This window comes from Haemorhous mexicanus, chromosome 17, assembly GCF_027477595.1.
Source record: "Haemorhous mexicanus isolate bHaeMex1 chromosome 17, bHaeMex1.pri, whole genome shotgun sequence".
Taxonomy (NCBI): domain Eukaryota; kingdom Metazoa; phylum Chordata; class Aves; order Passeriformes; family Fringillidae; genus Haemorhous; species Haemorhous mexicanus.
Window position 1 is genome coordinate 6,087,235 of NC_082357.1, and position 17,749 is coordinate 6,104,983.

Here is a 17,749-nt window from a genome sequence, read left to right on the forward strand (position 1 = left end):
CTCCTAGGTGATGCCTCATCTTGCCCCATTTAACAAGGAAGACAGACAAGAATGATAACATTGTTCCTTTTCATATTAATTGGCAGAAATTATCTTTATTAGAAAAATGAATTTTTCATATATTTACAATTTTTACATCATGTTTTACTTGGCACATGTGTTCTTCCAAATAGTTATATACATTTCAGTACACGCAGACATTCAAGTCCCCCATTCCCTTAATGTTTTTCTACATATTTAACAAAAAAAAAAAAAATGAACACAATACAATTTGTCAGACAACCGTAATAATTATATATTTCTCTATCATAAAAAGTTTGAAGCAAACTTTTTTTTTTTTTTAAAGATATGTTTCAAAATATTTATACAGTATTAGCACTCAGTCATGCACTGGGTTAGAATATGGTCAGGGTGAACTGCAGTGAGACAGGATGTGAACACAGGAGAGAGGAGTGTGACTCCCAGCTCCCCCTCACTGCTCTGGGGCAGCTCCAGCCTCCCCCAGATCTCAGAGGAAGGGGCAGAGGCTGCAGGGGAAGCTGGGTGCTCACGTGTCTGTGCCACACAGCAGCTGAAACTGTGTGTGTTCCAATTCATTTCACTTTGCTAAAACTAGCTAAAAAAACAAGCAGTAATTGGAATGTCAAAACTAGATTTTAAATCTTCTCTTTTCCCCCAAACCCTTTCTTTTGAAGAATCCATTAGATAGTGAATTTTATAATGAAATTCTGGATTCTCTGAAAAATAATTATTTTATGGTTGATTCCTCTTCACCAATATTCTTTTATTTCTACTCTAACATCCTGATTTGTTTTTCCAGGTGTTAAGAGCTCTTCAAATTTCTACTATTCTTTGCTAGTAATTGGAAATTTGTGATTTACACTTTGGGTTGAAGTATGTCACTTTTGAGACTGTTACAGCAAATTGTAATAGGAAATAACAGAAGTGACAGGATTTTTAGTTTACTGTATGGAATTGAATGGTTCCAAGATTTCTGGTAGAATTTTATTTTTGGCATGCAAATTTCTCCTAGTGCAATGTAGATTAGTGCTCCATATAATTGATACCAACTATTACACCGGGAGTTCTTTTCCCCCATCAAAAAAATAATATTCTTCCAACTGTACTAGTAACTAATTTTCTTTCTTAAAAAAAATCCTAAGTTAATATTGTGAATTCTCTTTTTCTTGATTGCATTTCATTTTTCATAGTTCAACTGCAATTAATTTCTAATCAAGTTCAAAACAACAATACATTACTTGAAACTCTTAATAAATTGTTGTAGAATCTTTGTCACAACTCTGGATTTCTGTCTTGCCCCTCATTCTCCCCAAAAAACTTTATACATATACATATTTATATATAGCTTATATATATACACATGTATATGTACAAAAACTGATCAAGACAACACATTAAACTGACATTATTCAAGTAAACAGGTAAAAAACGTTTTTCAAAGCGTAATTTGAGATTTTTAAAATATTTCTGGTGGGTTTTGTTTAGCAGCACAGAAATATTAGTGTTTCATCTAAGCCCACAAATATCCTTAAACAGGATGAAAGGAAGCACAAAATGCCCTTGAGGTTTAGTGTGAATTTGAATCTGATGAAATAAAATCAACATTATTGACTCACAGGTGAAGTGCTTGTGAGACCTTGACATGTATGGATGGAAATTTTGCATAAAATGCAGTGATGGGTTAAGAATCAGGTAGGAGTGTGCCTATCACATTAATGAATTCTGTTTGTGCCTCCTGGTTTTAGCAGGGAAGGCACGAGATCCACTGTCCATGTGGGTGTGAGTGTGGAGACAGAGAGATCAGGCTGTTCATCATTGGTGCAAAATGGGTGTTCTGAAATGAGCAAGACTATTCCAAAATATCATACCTGATATCAAGTATAAAGTGCTAACAGCTCTTACTGAAATTGCACTGGTTTCCTTCCTAGCTGCACACAATTTAACATGATGCCATTTCCAAACCTTTGCAATATGAGGTTTTAAAACATGGCGATTTCTAAAATCTGAGCGTGAATTGCACTCAGGATCTGCCCTCCCATCACTCCCTCAAACACCCCATTTAAGTCAAGAGGTGTTTTGTCCACATTTGGAATCCAAACCTAGACCAGGTAATAATAAGCTAAGCAAAAATTTTCTTGAAATGAAGTTCTGCTCCAAAACATATTTGCAATGAGCAGTAAAAAAAATCGGACCCTACAGAATTTCTTGTTTCTTGGTTAAGGTGGAAAAATTGGTAATTATACAACTTTCTCTTTCAAAAACAGCTTAGTAATTACTTCCAACAAATGATTCCAAGGTATTTTTTTTTAAGTTTTAATTAGAGCAGTATAAATTTAGAAAAGAAGCCATTTCCACACTTACCCCTCAATGGAAATCTCCACATCACCAGTACTAGGAAGCACAAAAGCCTGTGCATGGAGAGATGTGATTGTGCCTTACTGCTTATAAATCCTGCCTGGCATGCAAAATCCATTTTGGAGTCTGCATGGGAGAACACACTGGTGCAAGCACCAGCTCCTCTCCCCTGGGGATTTTCTTCTGAAGGATCCTTCCTCAGCTGCCTTAAGTAACAGATGACCAGATGTGGATCACATGAGCTGACACTGAGTTTAAGGTCAGTCTGAGTTTAAGGTCAGTCACCAGGCCAAGAAAGCCTCTCTGGCCAAGAGTTTTAAACCAGCATGAAAAGCAATCCTTTTCCTATGGCTTGGTTATTACAGCAAGCATCAATTCTAGCTCTTTTGGACAGCAACTCTCTGAATGATCCCATGTGTCCTAGCACAGAGCAATCCTGACCCAAACCAATCCTTTAGCCCCTTCTGTACCCACTATCAAGCACTACAATAAAAGCTGCTAGAGGATTTCTAGATGTGGGAGGTTTGGAAAGGAGAAAACCACCTAAAATAAAGCACTGCTGAAATGTGTCCCATAGCTTTGGGAGATTACTCACGCATGACTGGTTGGAAGGTGTATGCACGGCACGCCTGTGTATACTGTATATATATTTAGGTTAACAAGTTTAAACTATTAATAAACAGCATCTTATGGTATTTGGTAATTAAAATATCAGGCTTGTGTCATTCAGAATAGTGCAACCTACATAGCAATATACAGGAAAATTACACACATTTTTCCTATTACCATATATGCTTGTGCATATCAAGATAACAGGATACCCTTTTCCATAGGACTAACCATTTGCATATTTAATTGTATTCTTTGGCCCATTTTCCTGTGAAACCGCATATGAAAATGTAAAGACTTTGGCTTTAAAAGAAAAAGGAAACTCCCGCTTTTTCAGTTACTTTCAGAAACTTAAGTAGAATTCAAATTACTTTAGTTAAAAATTATTATCTCCTCCAGAAACTGCAGACCCCTGTCACAGACCACCCCCCCAATTAGTGTGGCTAACTGTGAACTTCCAATCTCTTTTTATTTTCACTTTTGAAGATCATTTACACTTGCATTGATGCACAGCACATCCTCTAAAAGTGTTCTGGACTCCTCTAAACTCGTCCCAGCTGGGAACAAGGAAGGTCCCCGTCCCCAGGAGCGCAGAAAGACAGAGCAGCCTCACCAGGGCCTTCGACTGCATCACTACGAGTCCAAGTTCAGGGTTTGCAATGTACGACAGAAGCCAAAATACATTCCCAAAAAGGTTTTTGCCATTAAATACCATTATTCAACGGGCTCAGGAAAAAAAATTATCAGACAAAAGAATGCTGTAGTAATGAAGTAACACAAATCTCTTCAAAGCGGTTATTCTTATGTACTGCAATGCACAAAACAAATTTTAAAATGTAACCTCATAATGCATTTGCTGAGAAAAACATATCATTTCTTCTAATAGTACCAGAAGTGCAAAACAAGACGTTCTCCATTAAAATTTCATGTCACTGTTAATATTACCATTTTCCCACATTAAAGCTTAGTACCATTTCTGAGAAGTGAGGAAACTTTTGTCAATTCCCAAAAGCAAAGTATCATCTCACTTGGAACTTTACAGTGCACTGAATAAGTATCACAATATTTATTGGTATTTATTTTCACAGTTTTCTAACGTGCACAGAAATATAGTTTTTGAAATATATTAGTGAAAACAAATACTAATACAAAAGGGAAAGGACAAAACATCTAGTAGTATAACTACTTATCACCACTACTTTTTAAGAGTTGGAGAGTCAAACCCATCTCTCTTTTAAATATGTAATACTATATTTAGTGTGATTATCTATTAATAAAGGTATTGCATGACAATGTTACAGCATGGCTATATTCTCTACTAATTTAGCCTTGTTTCCAATACAGGTAAAGAATTAAGCAAAAGGAGTAAAAATTGTCATTTAAGCGCAAAACAACAAAACCCTGGTAAATAGTGAGGTAACTTATTTTTACTTACATTATTTCTGGTTCTTAAATTATAGATATGACAAAATCATCTCAAAATCGGCAGTGGATTCTTACAGCTGTTAGAATGGCAGAAATTTTTTTAAAAAAAGAACAGTTTCAACCATGGCAGATACATTCTGCATTATGAAACAAAAAGCTGATGATCCCACGAGGAGAACCAAGTGCATTTTCACTGCATTGCAGGGTGATGCACACCTGTATTCCTGGCTTCCAAAGCCACAGGACTTTGGAAGAGCACATATTTTTAGAGCGCATTCTCTGTACACAGGTCGAGAGAAGCAGGGGGAAAAAAAAGTTAAAGCTTGAGTGAGGGAAATAAATGAAGAGCTTATTTACAGAGAGTGCAGGAACCCTCCCCAGCAGAGCAGGGAGAAGCAGGGCAGGATTGCAGCTCCCCTTGAGAGCACAAGCAGCCACCTCCCCTCTGACAGACACCGCTGTGACACGGGAATGGGGCGAGCATGGGGGCAGCTCCATGAGGACAGCTGAGGAACCCGACAGGAGCTTCACACCAGGGACAGTATGGGCACATCAGACAGAGACTCTGCATGACCAGAAACATGTAAGAGACGGCACGGTCCTGAGGCTACTCCCATTTAACCACAGCTTCACAGGTGACTCCAGCCACAGCACATCCAGCCTTTCTTCCATCACACCACGCTCCTGCCTGTACTTACACCCACATCACAAAGAAATACACAGCTGTGATTAAACTGAGCTCCCTCAAATGCTGACATGTTGCCGATACATTTAAATAAGACAGTACAGGTGAGTTTGGGCAGGGAAATGGCTCATATCATAAGTCACATTTTGAAAGGCCTTTATGTTCTTTCAGAAGTTCCTTCCCTACTGCTAAGTTTGGAAGGCTCAGCTCTCAATAGAAAGGAAATTTAGATTAACAAAAAAAAAAAAAAAGAAAAAAGAAAAATTGCTGAAAAAATAATTTAAGACTATCCCTGGAAAACTGTTTTTATGTTGCAAACCAGACTGTCCTACTCAGGAAAGGTATCTGCTTTAAAATGACTTTTGAGCTAAGATGGGACCAGAGCTGGGAAAGAAGGGAATGTATGACACTCATCTTGAAAGAAGCACAGAATGTGATGATTAACACTTGACACAATCTATCCAAGCCACAGAATAGTTATTCTTTTATATTAAGTAGGAGAGCATTTTTTCATAAAGTTCTGTTTTCACTAGGTTTTATATATCAAACATCTTAAATGCAATCTAAAACAGCAACAAAAAAAATTCACCTCTTGAATTCTTCCTAAATCCATGCAGATTCTCAGACCCTTAGATTTGTGACACAATTTCTGTTCTAGGTTGATAAACCCGGCAAGGGAGGGAACAGTACCAAAATCTTCCCCATCTCATGCCTCTCTCTGCCTACACTGCAGAAATATGAAAGTATAAACTTATTGCACAGGAATTAGATTCTGACACTTTTCTCCCATGCTGGGTAGTCGCACGGTATAAAGCAAACTATTATCCCAACTATGCAGTGGGTACTGCAAAACCCAAGAAAAACCCTATTTTCATGAGCACAGGAACCTATAACAAGGCTGAACCTGATACTGAAGGCAGATTTTTGAGGCTGGGGATAAACAGACCATTCCTTTTCTAAGTCCACCTAACTGAGCTATCTGAGTTAGGAGCCTATACTTTCTAAAAAGTCAACAGGTAGAGGGAATATATTTCTGGACACATCCCCCACATAACTGCTCCAGAGCCTTCAGTCCTCTGAACTTCCATCCAGAGGGAGCTTTCTCTTGCTTTCTCTCTCTCTCTCTCTCTCCCCACTGGTAACAGAGCTTAGCCTTCCAGCAGAGGAACCCAAAGCCACTCACATAGCCCTAGCCTTTGCTTCCTTTAAAACTGTATAAAAAGATTGGCTTTCATCAGGAAAAAAAAAAAACAACCACACCTGATTTCTCTTGTGAGCCTTATTTCACCTCTTAAGTGTTCCTGAAAGACCATAAAGAGACATGTATTTATGAGATGCTGCCAAAACACAGTGAGCTAGTGGTGATTTCATTTCTGTTTGTCCACAGCACTCTTTCTCCTAACCAAGCTTCTTAGATAGCAGAGTAATGAGTTCTGAGCAAAAGCTGCAAAAACATTAAATTAAATTTTTCAGAGATGCAAAATCTCCTAATTTTCCTTAATTTTATCTTATATATTAAAATATCTTATTTCCATGCTTTTAAATTAGTGGGTGGCTACACTGTTCTAAGAAACACAAGCAGAACACAAAATCTATTTCAGAGAAAAAAGGAAAATTTACTGCGGTGAAAAGGGAAAGATAAAAACATGAAGAAATTCTACAATATCTTTAAAAGAGGAAAAAAGCAAGAGGCAGGTATGTCTACATATCTGTTTTTACCTCCATGTACCTACTGCATTCCTCAGCAATTCAATATCCTGCCTCCACAAAAGGTGTCATCCAGGAGCAGTGTAACACTACAGGACATGCTACCAAGAATGGCCCATATCATTTACAGCCTGATTCAGTTCCAGCTGGAGTCACAGGAAATCGTGGTGATAGGAATGACCAACAAACTGCTAGAGCTGTAATCAGGAAAATGTAACAAGTCACCAGCACCATCCAGAAAGGTACAGAAAGGATGGCCACTTATGCAGGAAGATTCTTTTCTCCTCTTCAAGTATAGCAGCAGCTAGAGTGAGAGAGAGGGAAATACAGAAAGTCTTGATCTCGGTTTCATTGAAAGTCAGTGCAAATATATCAACAAAGCTCAGGCAAAATTCAGAATTCCACGCGCTCTAGGCTGAGCCTCACAAGCTGTGGCTTGTGGCTCTGTTGAAGATTTTTCTTCAACTTCTCAGCTGCTTCTTCTTTACACGAGCACATCTGCAAGCACACCGGGACTGCCCTCAGCCCTGCCTCAGCTCTCCTTCCCTCTTTGTCGACTCAGATTTATGCCAAGATCAAAACAACAAAAGCATGCAGACTCTTACTCCCTCTATTTTCAGTAGCTGGTGGGGTTTTTTCCCTCTTTAAGGCAGCATCTTATATTTCCATGTGAACAACTGCTGTGCAACATTATCAAGTCTTCCCTCAGTCTCGTTATTTTGGTTTAGGTCAGGTGGTTGTATTGCATATTGCAGATAATAATAATAATAAATCTCTACAGTCACCAGAAATCTGCTCAAATCAGAAAAAGCAAACACTGCAATATATTTTTTTGCAGCTAATTTGCTTGCACATTTCACAGAAAGATAAATCCACCTGGGTTGAGGATGTTTACAACTGAATCTCAAGAGAGAAAATGTAAATGGGAATTTTTCTTTCCCACAGCTTCCCATACAGTACTCATATAAATATTGAATAATGTGTGTCTGGTTAGATAGAGATGATGATACAAAAGACTTGGAGCGATCAACAAATACTTGAGAGCTTAATGATGATGTGAAAGACAAGAGCCACCACTGAGTTTTATGATTTACTGGGTAAAACGCTCAGCAACTTCCATGGCAGGATTTGGCACGACATTAGCAAATACCATATCTGCTGAAACACACCAGATAGTTCAAAACACTTTGGATTTTGGTTAATATACTATGATTTGGACTGGATATTAAAATTTGGCTGAAATATTTTTATTATAGTCATTACAACATTATGCCTTCAGTGCATTTGCCTTCCTGTAGACATAAGAGCAAAGCATAGTTGTGTCTTTGGGAAAAGGTTTAGGTTCATGACGAGTAGTGCTTAGCTCATAACTCTTCCTAAGAAATCTCTCTAAGGGCAGGTAAGGAACTTCTGTTTTTAAAAACTCCCTCCAGTGAGGAATCAGAAAGCATCCCATGTGAATTAGGGCCAAGAATTATGACCAAATGTTGAATAAAAAGTACCCAAAACATATTTTCACCCAAACAGCATAGAGATACTCATAGATATGCTTTCTGATCATACTTATAATAAAGTATACTGAGATTTTTGGAAGCTGGAAAGAGACTCGGAAGCCCAAATCTCATTACATTTCATTCCTTAAAAAATATCTTTCACCATTACGGTGAAGGTACAAATACATTTGCAAATACCAAGAACTCATTCTGGACTTTGATAGCCAAAGTCAGTTTAAATCTGTTTAATAATAATTTAAGAAAAATAAAAAAAAAAGAGCTGTAAACAGAATTCAAGAAGCTTCCTCTTGACTATCCCTACACATCATTTATATTGTCTCCCATTTGCAACTCTGCTCTGCAGTATGCTGTTCTAAATTAAACACATTGCATACTGCACCTCGGGCATGCAGATGCTTCAATTACAGCTGACAGGAACGATTCTGCTGAAAAAAGTTTCAGTTTGGAGAAAAATTAGGATAATATTCACATTTTCCAGTTCACAGTGGTAATGGTTTCCCTGCTCACTGTTCTTCAGTGAAATGGAGGGAATAACGCTTGAATAATCTAAATTTCCTCTACACAAAAATCCTAAAGCAATTCTCAGAGTAGCAGGAAAATGGGAGAGCACCACCTCTGGAACACTTTCAGTAGTTAAATGTATTAGTAATTATATTTACTTCTTCAGTTGAAATTAAATTTGCAGCTGTACACTCTTCTCCTGAAAGGCTTCCTCTCTTCCCTTTCATGCTCCCTTATGGTTAAAATCTAGTGGGTTTTTTAATTCCAGTGAGGGTATGGAGGTGTGAGTAACAGACATTTTATTTGTGAAATAATCTGATTGATATCTTTAGAAGGAAAATCATATAACATTGCATCCCTGTTCTGTGAATACCTTTGTGTATCAGTAAGTGATAATGAAGATACTGTTTCTTAGTTACATGTGCATATATTCACTTTATACAACAGACTTGATTGGAGAGGTTAGAAAAATGGTCTGATGTTCAACAAATATGCACAATATTGTGGAAGGAAGAAGTCCTTCCTAAGGTGTTAATCCTTCTCTGTGAATGGAAATAAATGGTACCACGCTCCTCACTGAGCACGCTGAACTTATGGCTGTCGGTGTTTGATACTGTATTAACAGCTTCAGTACTATTAATATACAATTAATTAGTTGTCACTAATACACTATGAACAAAGAACTACAGTGGGTTGGGATTTGGTTTGGGAAGTGAAAGAATAAAAGAAATACTATACAGCCCTGAGTAATCACCAGTAAGGGGCAAATGCAAACTTACGTACACATTAGGCCTCAAGGTTACTAATAAAGTCCACAGCTCCATAGTAAGTGCCATATAGTGATATCTAAAAATATATACTCTGGATTAGGCAGCTGTGAAATTCCTCACAAGATTACTGCAAACTTTTCAATGAACTTGCTTTGTAATGGTAAGTGCATGTGCAATATAAGAAAAGCATTTGTACATGAACATTAACCAAGATCCATGGGGCTTCCTTTTGGTACACAGCAGTTCACATGTTTGGGGTTACTGCCTTCCCATCTACTGTCTGTCAGTCTAGAAGGAACATTCTAATTTTGTGCTAACACACTGTATTTTATTTATTAAGGTCCTGGGGTCTGGGGATTTTTTAAATTATTATTTGGCTTTGAAAATAAATTATGAAACTAAAATATATTTTTGGAAGTCTTAGCTTTCTGTTCTCTTTTACTTTTGAATCTGTGCAATGTGTCCCTATTTCTTGTTGTCTGTGTCATACTACATGCATACCATATTGCTTATCCAGTACTAGAAAATCATTAAACATTTCTAAGGACAAAAGTACATTGAATGATACTTAGCAACATAAATTAGAATATCCGAAATAGTAAAATAATTAGGTACAAAACAGCATAGTTGCCAACATATATTGGGGCTATTTCAGTACAACTTGCCATTTATATATAAAGCACACATAAATGGCTATTTTTTATCCTTTTTAACAAGACATATTTTAAAAGGATAGATCAGAGCATACCAGTTTACCTATTCATGTACAAAAGTACATTGGGAAAGGGAGAGGTTTACGTATCATTTACCAGAGCAGGATACTGTTAAAGGAAAAATTCTCCCTCTAAGATGGTGGCAACTATTCCTTCCCTATAGATAAAGTGTTCATGGAAAATTTAAACATCTGATTCAATGCTAGGCCTTTTCTTATACACACGTGTATTGCTACAGGAATTTAAAACCCTTGGAGTTGAGTACAAGCTATTCCTATTTGCAACGTAAGGCAAAACATGCTCTGAAATGTACATGTCATTATGGATCCGACCATCCCTGGAAGAGTATGATGCTGTAGACTGTATGGATGACCTTAAATAATTATCATTTCTTCCTCTTGTTGGCAATGAATGTTTATAAAGATCAGCTGGACTTCGCCTAAGAGATAAGTGCTGGTCATCACGATAGGAGTGCAGGAAGGGGTTATCATCCGAGTGAACAGCGTACAGGGACTTGCTCCTCTTACTGTCCTCCAGAGCATGAGTTAAAAGTGAGGCCTTGTTGCTCAACAGTTTGCTTGAGGGAACACTAAACATGCTTGCATACGGACTACTTTGAAGAAATTTCTCTCTTTCTTTCAAGCTTATACTACGAGAAGGTCTTCCAATATCAATTTCCCTGGACTTATCAGCGATATTATCAAAAGAGTGTTGCCTGCTAATCCTCAGTTTATTCTTTTTATGATATTGCAGAGCACTACTTTGAGACCAAGTACGCTCATATATTTCTTCAGGAAGTGATAAGTTCGTTGTATCCTGCAGCATCTGATCTTCCTCAATGTCATAGAGGTTCCCCATCCGCAAGCAAGCATCGCATTTATAGGGAGATCTGGTCGAGTAGTGCCCGGCGTAGGTGGGCATGTTGGAGAGACAGCTCCTGCAGTGCGTGGAATTCTGCCTGTACCTGTCGTTCATGTCACCTAGGGAAGTATTTTTTTCTTTGAGAGTGTAGTGCTTTCCAAAGAGTTTATACTGGTCATTATCTGGAAGACTGTCTTCATTATGTGATGGAGTCCTGTTGGCGTGTTCAGCTTTCCTGTAGTTGTCGTTGTGATCTTGGTAAACATCAGGCAGCTCTACAGGTTCTGGAAGGACAATGTTTTCAATGAACTGAGGTGTGTCCAAGCGGAATCCTGGCTCCTTGTCAGCATCAATCGTGTAGATTTTATCCCGTGGAGAGCCCTGTTTGGTTTTCAGATATGTCAGTTCCACATCACTAGTGTCTTTTGGGTATTTTGATGCTACTGTCCTTTTTTTAAAATTGTCCTTGGTTTTGTGGTGCTTGTTGTTGTTTTCAGCTTCCATGTGGCAAGTAGCTCTGCTTGATGTCTCTGAGACATCTGAATGGACAATCTCTTCAGGAAGGTATCTTTGGCTTTTCAATGAAAGCTGCCTGTTTTCCTCAGACCCATTTTCTCTCTGGGAACCTTGGCCCTGACGTACAGAATCTTGGCGTAAAGATTCAACAGATTTCCTCCAAAGCTGCCTGGGTCGGGAGTTCACTTTTGCTTCTGTTGTTACTGCAACCTCTACTGTATTTGGATTGGATTCATTCAGTGTGAGAGGATGCTGCCCTTGGAAAACATAGTTGTTCAGATTGTCCTTGTGTCGATTGCCAGGAAGCGTCTGCAACTCACTTATGTTGTCACCAAACAAGTTGTCCTTTGTCTGAAAGGATCTGTTATCAGAAAATATCAAGTTTCCCTTATCCATGACCATGTCCATAATCAAAGAACCCCTTTGAATAAAATCAGCTGTTCTTTTGGGGGAGTCAATTCTTGAAGGGTTGATACTGGTCATGTTTTTCGCTGTTCGCAGCAGTTTTAACATGTTGGTTTGTGAATTGGTCAAAGAAAAGTCAGGAGATTTCTTCTTCTCTTCAATGTGTACTCCATGAATGCAACTGTAAATACCCTGTAATATGAGTAATATAAAACAAATTAAATCACTAGGTATAACTTTTTACAACTTCCATTTTAGTTTTAATTAGCAATAAAAAAAAATTAAACATTTCTTATCTCATTACTGGAAAGGTTAAAAATACTCTCCAACTTTTTATCATTTCCTTGCATTGAAATAGAGGAATACTTTATGCTATATCTATTAGAACTACAAAGGAGAAAAACTGCTGTCTGTCTTGGCCTCCCCAGCTTATTCCACAATACAAGATTAGAAGGTACTCCAAAGGCTTCCCTAATCTTGTCACAAAAATGAAACTAACCTTCAGTAATAGATACTCTCTTATTTTAAACCAGTGATTAAGTTTCCCCTCTAAACAAGCCTGTAGTGGGACCATTTTATTGGAGATTAAGGTATTCTTCACTTGTACTGAAATAAAAAGGCTTCTAGTCATCATATTTTAGCTCTTCTGATCCCTACCCCAGTACATGTGAAAAAAAAACAGCTCTTTTTAAAGCTGCATCTGAATTAATTTGAGCAAAAGGCCGAAGCCCATATTCTCACTTCAACCTCTTTGGTCACTCTTTTGGCTCACTGTGAGCCCAACTGACATTTCCAGCCCTCTGAACTAGCAATACTCAGACATTTACCTTTGACATAAATACTTCTTTTCCCCTGCATTTCTTAGGAGAATTTCATATAAAAAAGGCCAGAAACATAAAGTTCAAATATAAAATGTGGAGGTTAAAGTGCATGTGGTTTCTAGACAATCCCCAACAGGGTAGTGCAGACTATTTTTAATGCAGTTCCAAAATGCTCCAATCTACTCAACAGGGTAATTGCAGCACACTTTAAAGCAATTAGCCATTTTAGTATCATTTTCAGTTCTCCTCAGCTATATAAAAAATCCAGAAAAATCAATTACCTAATGAAAGTTCAATCTGTTTTAAAAATATATAAAGAAAAAATCCAACCTATTTGTCAAAAATAATAGAATAAGCCACATTTCCATTTTTGTTACAAGTATCAGTTTCTTGCATATGTAAATCCCCTTTGGGTCTGGTAAAGTTATCATAAAACCTTGCCTTAGTGTCCTACCAGACATAAATGATATCTGTGTTCGACCTTTTCTCATACAGTTTATTCAAGTTTTTTATCAAAAAAAGCTTACAAAAATATTCCACTGTATTTTTATAACTTAAAATTCTCTTGCTTAATAAATAAACAAAGCCAACAGCTAATGTCTCTTATCAAATTAGTGTTTATTTTGTTTGGATTTTTAATGTGGAAATTAATACATTTCCTGCATCTACCATTTTTTCATTGAAATTTCCCTTTATTGTATTTGTTTCCAGCATTAAATCACTGATTATCCTGGCAGAAGATAATTCATACCCTAAAAAATCCAATGCACTTTCCAAAGAGTGCAAGTACATCCTAAGTCCAATGATTACTCCAGAGCACCACACTGCTGCTCTAACCTGGATTTTAAATGTTCAGGTGGGAATAAAAGGAAGGATGATATTTTAGGGAGGCAGTGTTTATTCCTTGTGTTGTCTAAAGGGGAAAAACGAAAGTAATACTGACCCTGCTGATTGAGAACAGCAGTCCTGGCCTATCTGAGCAGACTCCAGTGAAGCAGAATCTGAGTTTCCAGTAAAATAAGTGCTCCCAGACAAAGGTTATTAAGCTGAGTGCCATGGCTGCTGCGAGCATGTAAAACACTCCTGCCATGTTGTCGATGTCCAGCTGGCTGCTCATGACTTCGTTCTTCTCATTGTGACAAATACCAGTCAGCCACAGGGTTTCTAACTCTTCCATTTCCCCTAGGGAGAGCAAGGAGTCAAACCAGTTAAAATGCAAAAATCACTGCTCACAGAATTCGAAAGTCTTTGCAAGTTTAAAAATACAGCACCATTTAATGCCTCATTCATGGAGCACTGCAGACTTATCTAGCCAGGAGATGCAAATATAGCAGATTTCAACTCTCAGCACCCTAGTTTCAGATGTCCTCATATTTCATAAATTATGTGGGAAGCTGGATGCTCTAGAAAGCAGGATCTGTGGTTTAGATAGAACTTTCTGCTGCTTGATATAACTATTAGGACTTGTCATGGAGAGTGGAATGAGTTAGTGAAGAGCTGGGACAGGCTGCAGTGATCAGAGGGAGAACTTATCAGAGAAGCATCCTGACATTCAACCAGACCCTTTCACGCCCCCTCCTCTCCACTGCCCTACACTTGTACCTCCCTGATCCACTCTGGCCCTTCTCTTTAACATCACAAGACACATTTCACAAATTCTTGTGATTCTTTTAGAGTGTGCCATGAGAAGTTTGTCCTTTCTCATCTGATCCACGATGACATTATTTCTTCTTTGCGAATGAGCTGCAGTGTTGTGGCTGAAGCTCTCCTGACACATCTGGTCTCTGCATTCATCTCTGGTATCTATTCCCTTGTGCTGCTGCCATTCCAGCTTCCTGGGCAGCAACAGGAACACCAACACCCTCATCACATGCCTGAAGTGGAGTATTTCTGGTTCTGGCTGTGCCACATCCCTACTGCCATGAAAACAATTCACTTACTTACAGCTAAGGAAGCAAATCCACTCCCTCTCTTGTGTACTCTTAACTTGGAATCCATATTTCACTGATGAGATTTGGCCTCAGATGAAGGACACTTTCACCTAGCAGTGCTTGCTACTGCCAGCATGGAATGAGGTGGGCAAGAAGCTGCAATTGTTCCTGCCAACATTTTTTTTTAATTATTATTATTTTGCATGATTGACTAATTTTCAAACATTTAGCGTTGTTCTTACTGAAGCACTGCATGGGCATACAGGCCTTTTTACTCTCTTGGGATATAGTCAGCTGAGTAATTATTTTATAATTTTTAATGTCATAAACTTCATTGTTTATAGAAAATACAGCAGGCAATGTAGAGGGCCAAAAAGGACAGTATTAAAAGGACAGTATTAGCTTTCTTAATGTGTTTTCCGATTTAAGATATGGCTTCAATATGGGGGAAGAATGGTACAAATCCCTAATCCTTAGCCAGTGATTAGGGAATACATTTTCAGTATTATTATAATTCATTCATCACTGAAAAAAAAGAACAGAAAAAATGGCTAGAAGCTATATTGACATTTCAGCTACCTTCAAGCTAGACTAGAAGATCAATGACCTGCTGTGAAAAAGCATTTTGCAGGACAGAGTGCCAGGGCACCAGGAAAGCTGCAGCCCACAGATAATTCGGATGTGAATTCCAATTGGAAATGGAACACAACACTGTGATGGAGAAATTGCTTCTCAGAGAATGTGAATGAAAAACTGAAGTAGAAAGGACAAGTTCTGATGCACTTTAGCAAAGGCATTTCACAAATTTGTAAGAGGGATTATTCGGTCTCTAGCTAATTCCGAATTTAATTTTGTGCTTGAAGCACAAATTGAACCTCTACATCTGCAAAAGGCAATGTGTCTTCTCCCAAATTACAGTGCTCAATCTTCAAAATACCTAAGAACATCCCAAAGAAAGTCAATCCTAATGAATCTTTTAAAATCTTCTAATCCAGGACATCGGGACAATAAATTATTAATTGTAACAGTATAGATACTGCACACATAGATAATTGGGGTTCATTATTGCATTTCCATATCTTAGCAGATTTGGATTTCTTTTGTTCTGCTAAACCTCAGTGGACTGTTCCCCTCGTCTCTCTTTCAAGTCCTCCCCAAGGTCTATGAATAAAACGCACAGAGGCTATGGGAGAGAAAAGAACCCAAGTCCAAAGAGAGAGCAATATTTCTGCTCTGTGCATTAGCTGAAGCTCTGCCAATCAGATCTCATTACTTCCCACAGGAAAACTCACATCTCCCATGACTGTCAGGCATCAATTTGATTTGACTGCTGTGCCCTTTCACTGTTCATAACAAAATTCACAAAGGAATTTAGACCTCCATTTTATTACTGTTTCCTCTGTGTTCCTTTGCCTTTGGCATGTACATGTAAAGCAACTATTGATAATCCAGCAACCTTTCCAAAAACATCCCAACAGAAATTAACTAAGCTTTTTTTGAGTCAAGATAAATGACAGTGCCCACGCAAGTAAAGAAGAACAAAGCATCCCAGAGCCTTGCAGATCCTGCTACTGCAATATCCCTTCCATAATATCTGACAATGATAGTAATCAATGTTAATTAATGCCCAAAAGGAATCCACCTTTTTATAGACAGCAAAGCACTGTTAATCATTGGAGTATCATACCTATGGAATGATGCTATCTGGAAATAGATATATTAGGCTGATAATTCTGGTCTCTCCATATAAAGCATTTGCCCTTTCCAGTATATATTTTTATACATGTGCATAAATATTTACATATGTGTGTGTGCATGTACGCACAGAAACACAGACAAAACTGGTAATAATTTAACTGTAATAACACTTCAGCATAGCTGACCCTATAAAACTGGCAAAAATGCCCAGTCTTCTTATTGCTTTTCCTGCCCATTACACTTTAAAGCAGATATTCACAGAAACCATAACATTTTTATTACTAAATCCTCAGGCATAAGAAACTTTTTTATCTGTGGTGTCAATTCATTCCTTATTGAAACCTATAACTTCCAAACTGGGCCTGGAGTTTGAATTCAAAACCTTGAACTTTGAGGCTAGTTATAATTTGGTTCAGAAAATAAAATAATTTAAAAGAACAAAGTCCATTTGGAGGAATGCTGTCTTTCAAATCTTTTTGGATGGTCTGACTTGTGAGCTGAATGGGCAGGGTGATGACACCTATGGCAGTATATTACAGTTGGCAATTGAAAGGCCAGCAATTTGTGATTACCAGGCACTGGAGAGTTCAGTCATTCCTGTGTGTGCATAATACTCATTAGCGAGTGGGAGCTCCAAATATCCCATAAAAAAGACCTTGAAATTCTAAGTCAGCAACCTCAATATCCATAAATGCCAGGCCTCACTGAACTGAGTGTTAATGGAGTTCAAGTCTACATCTGGGGGGGGGGGGGGGGGGGGGGGGTGTCTCAAGTTACTCATAAATATTAATTAGACTTTTTTTAGGGGGTTTGGTTTCCACTGCAGGCACTTACTAAAGGGAACTAATGCCACAATCATTTCCTACCTGCATTCATGTGTGGACTAGATTAACGTGTAAATGAACAGCTGCAGATCTCAGCAGCAAGGTACATCATGACACTGGCAAAAACCAGAAAATGGAGTGTCACTGTGTCTTTGACAAAAAAAGTACAGTGTTTATCTTCTGTTTAACACATCCACAATCTATTTAACCTGGAAAACTCACAAATGACTACATAATTCCTACACTAAGAGATATTTTAAAAATTCTATATCACTGTGTAATAAAAGATCTGCTTCATTTATAATGTAAGAATGAGCATAAGCAAGTGCTTTAAAAATCCACAGTTCAAGCAATCTTGAGTGTCTGCAGTATTCATTCAAAACACACTCCAAT

General features: G+C 37.9%; 1 protein-coding gene across 1 annotated transcript in view; it reads right to left on the reverse strand.

Annotated features, from left to right (window-relative positions):
* Positions 1-351: 351 nt before the first annotated feature.
* Positions 352-17,749, reverse strand: part of GRIN2A (glutamate ionotropic receptor NMDA type subunit 2A) — a 161,356-nt gene continuing 143,958 nt past the window's right edge. The window contains exons 12-13 of the mRNA XM_059861765.1: positions 13,847-14,085; positions 352-12,274 (exon numbers count right to left, since the gene is read on the reverse strand). Coding sequence (XP_059717748.1) covers positions 10,484-12,274; positions 13,847-14,085 — 2,030 coding nt within the window. The 3' untranslated portion in view covers positions 352-10,483. The remainder of the gene's footprint in view (positions 12,275-13,846; positions 14,086-17,749) is intronic.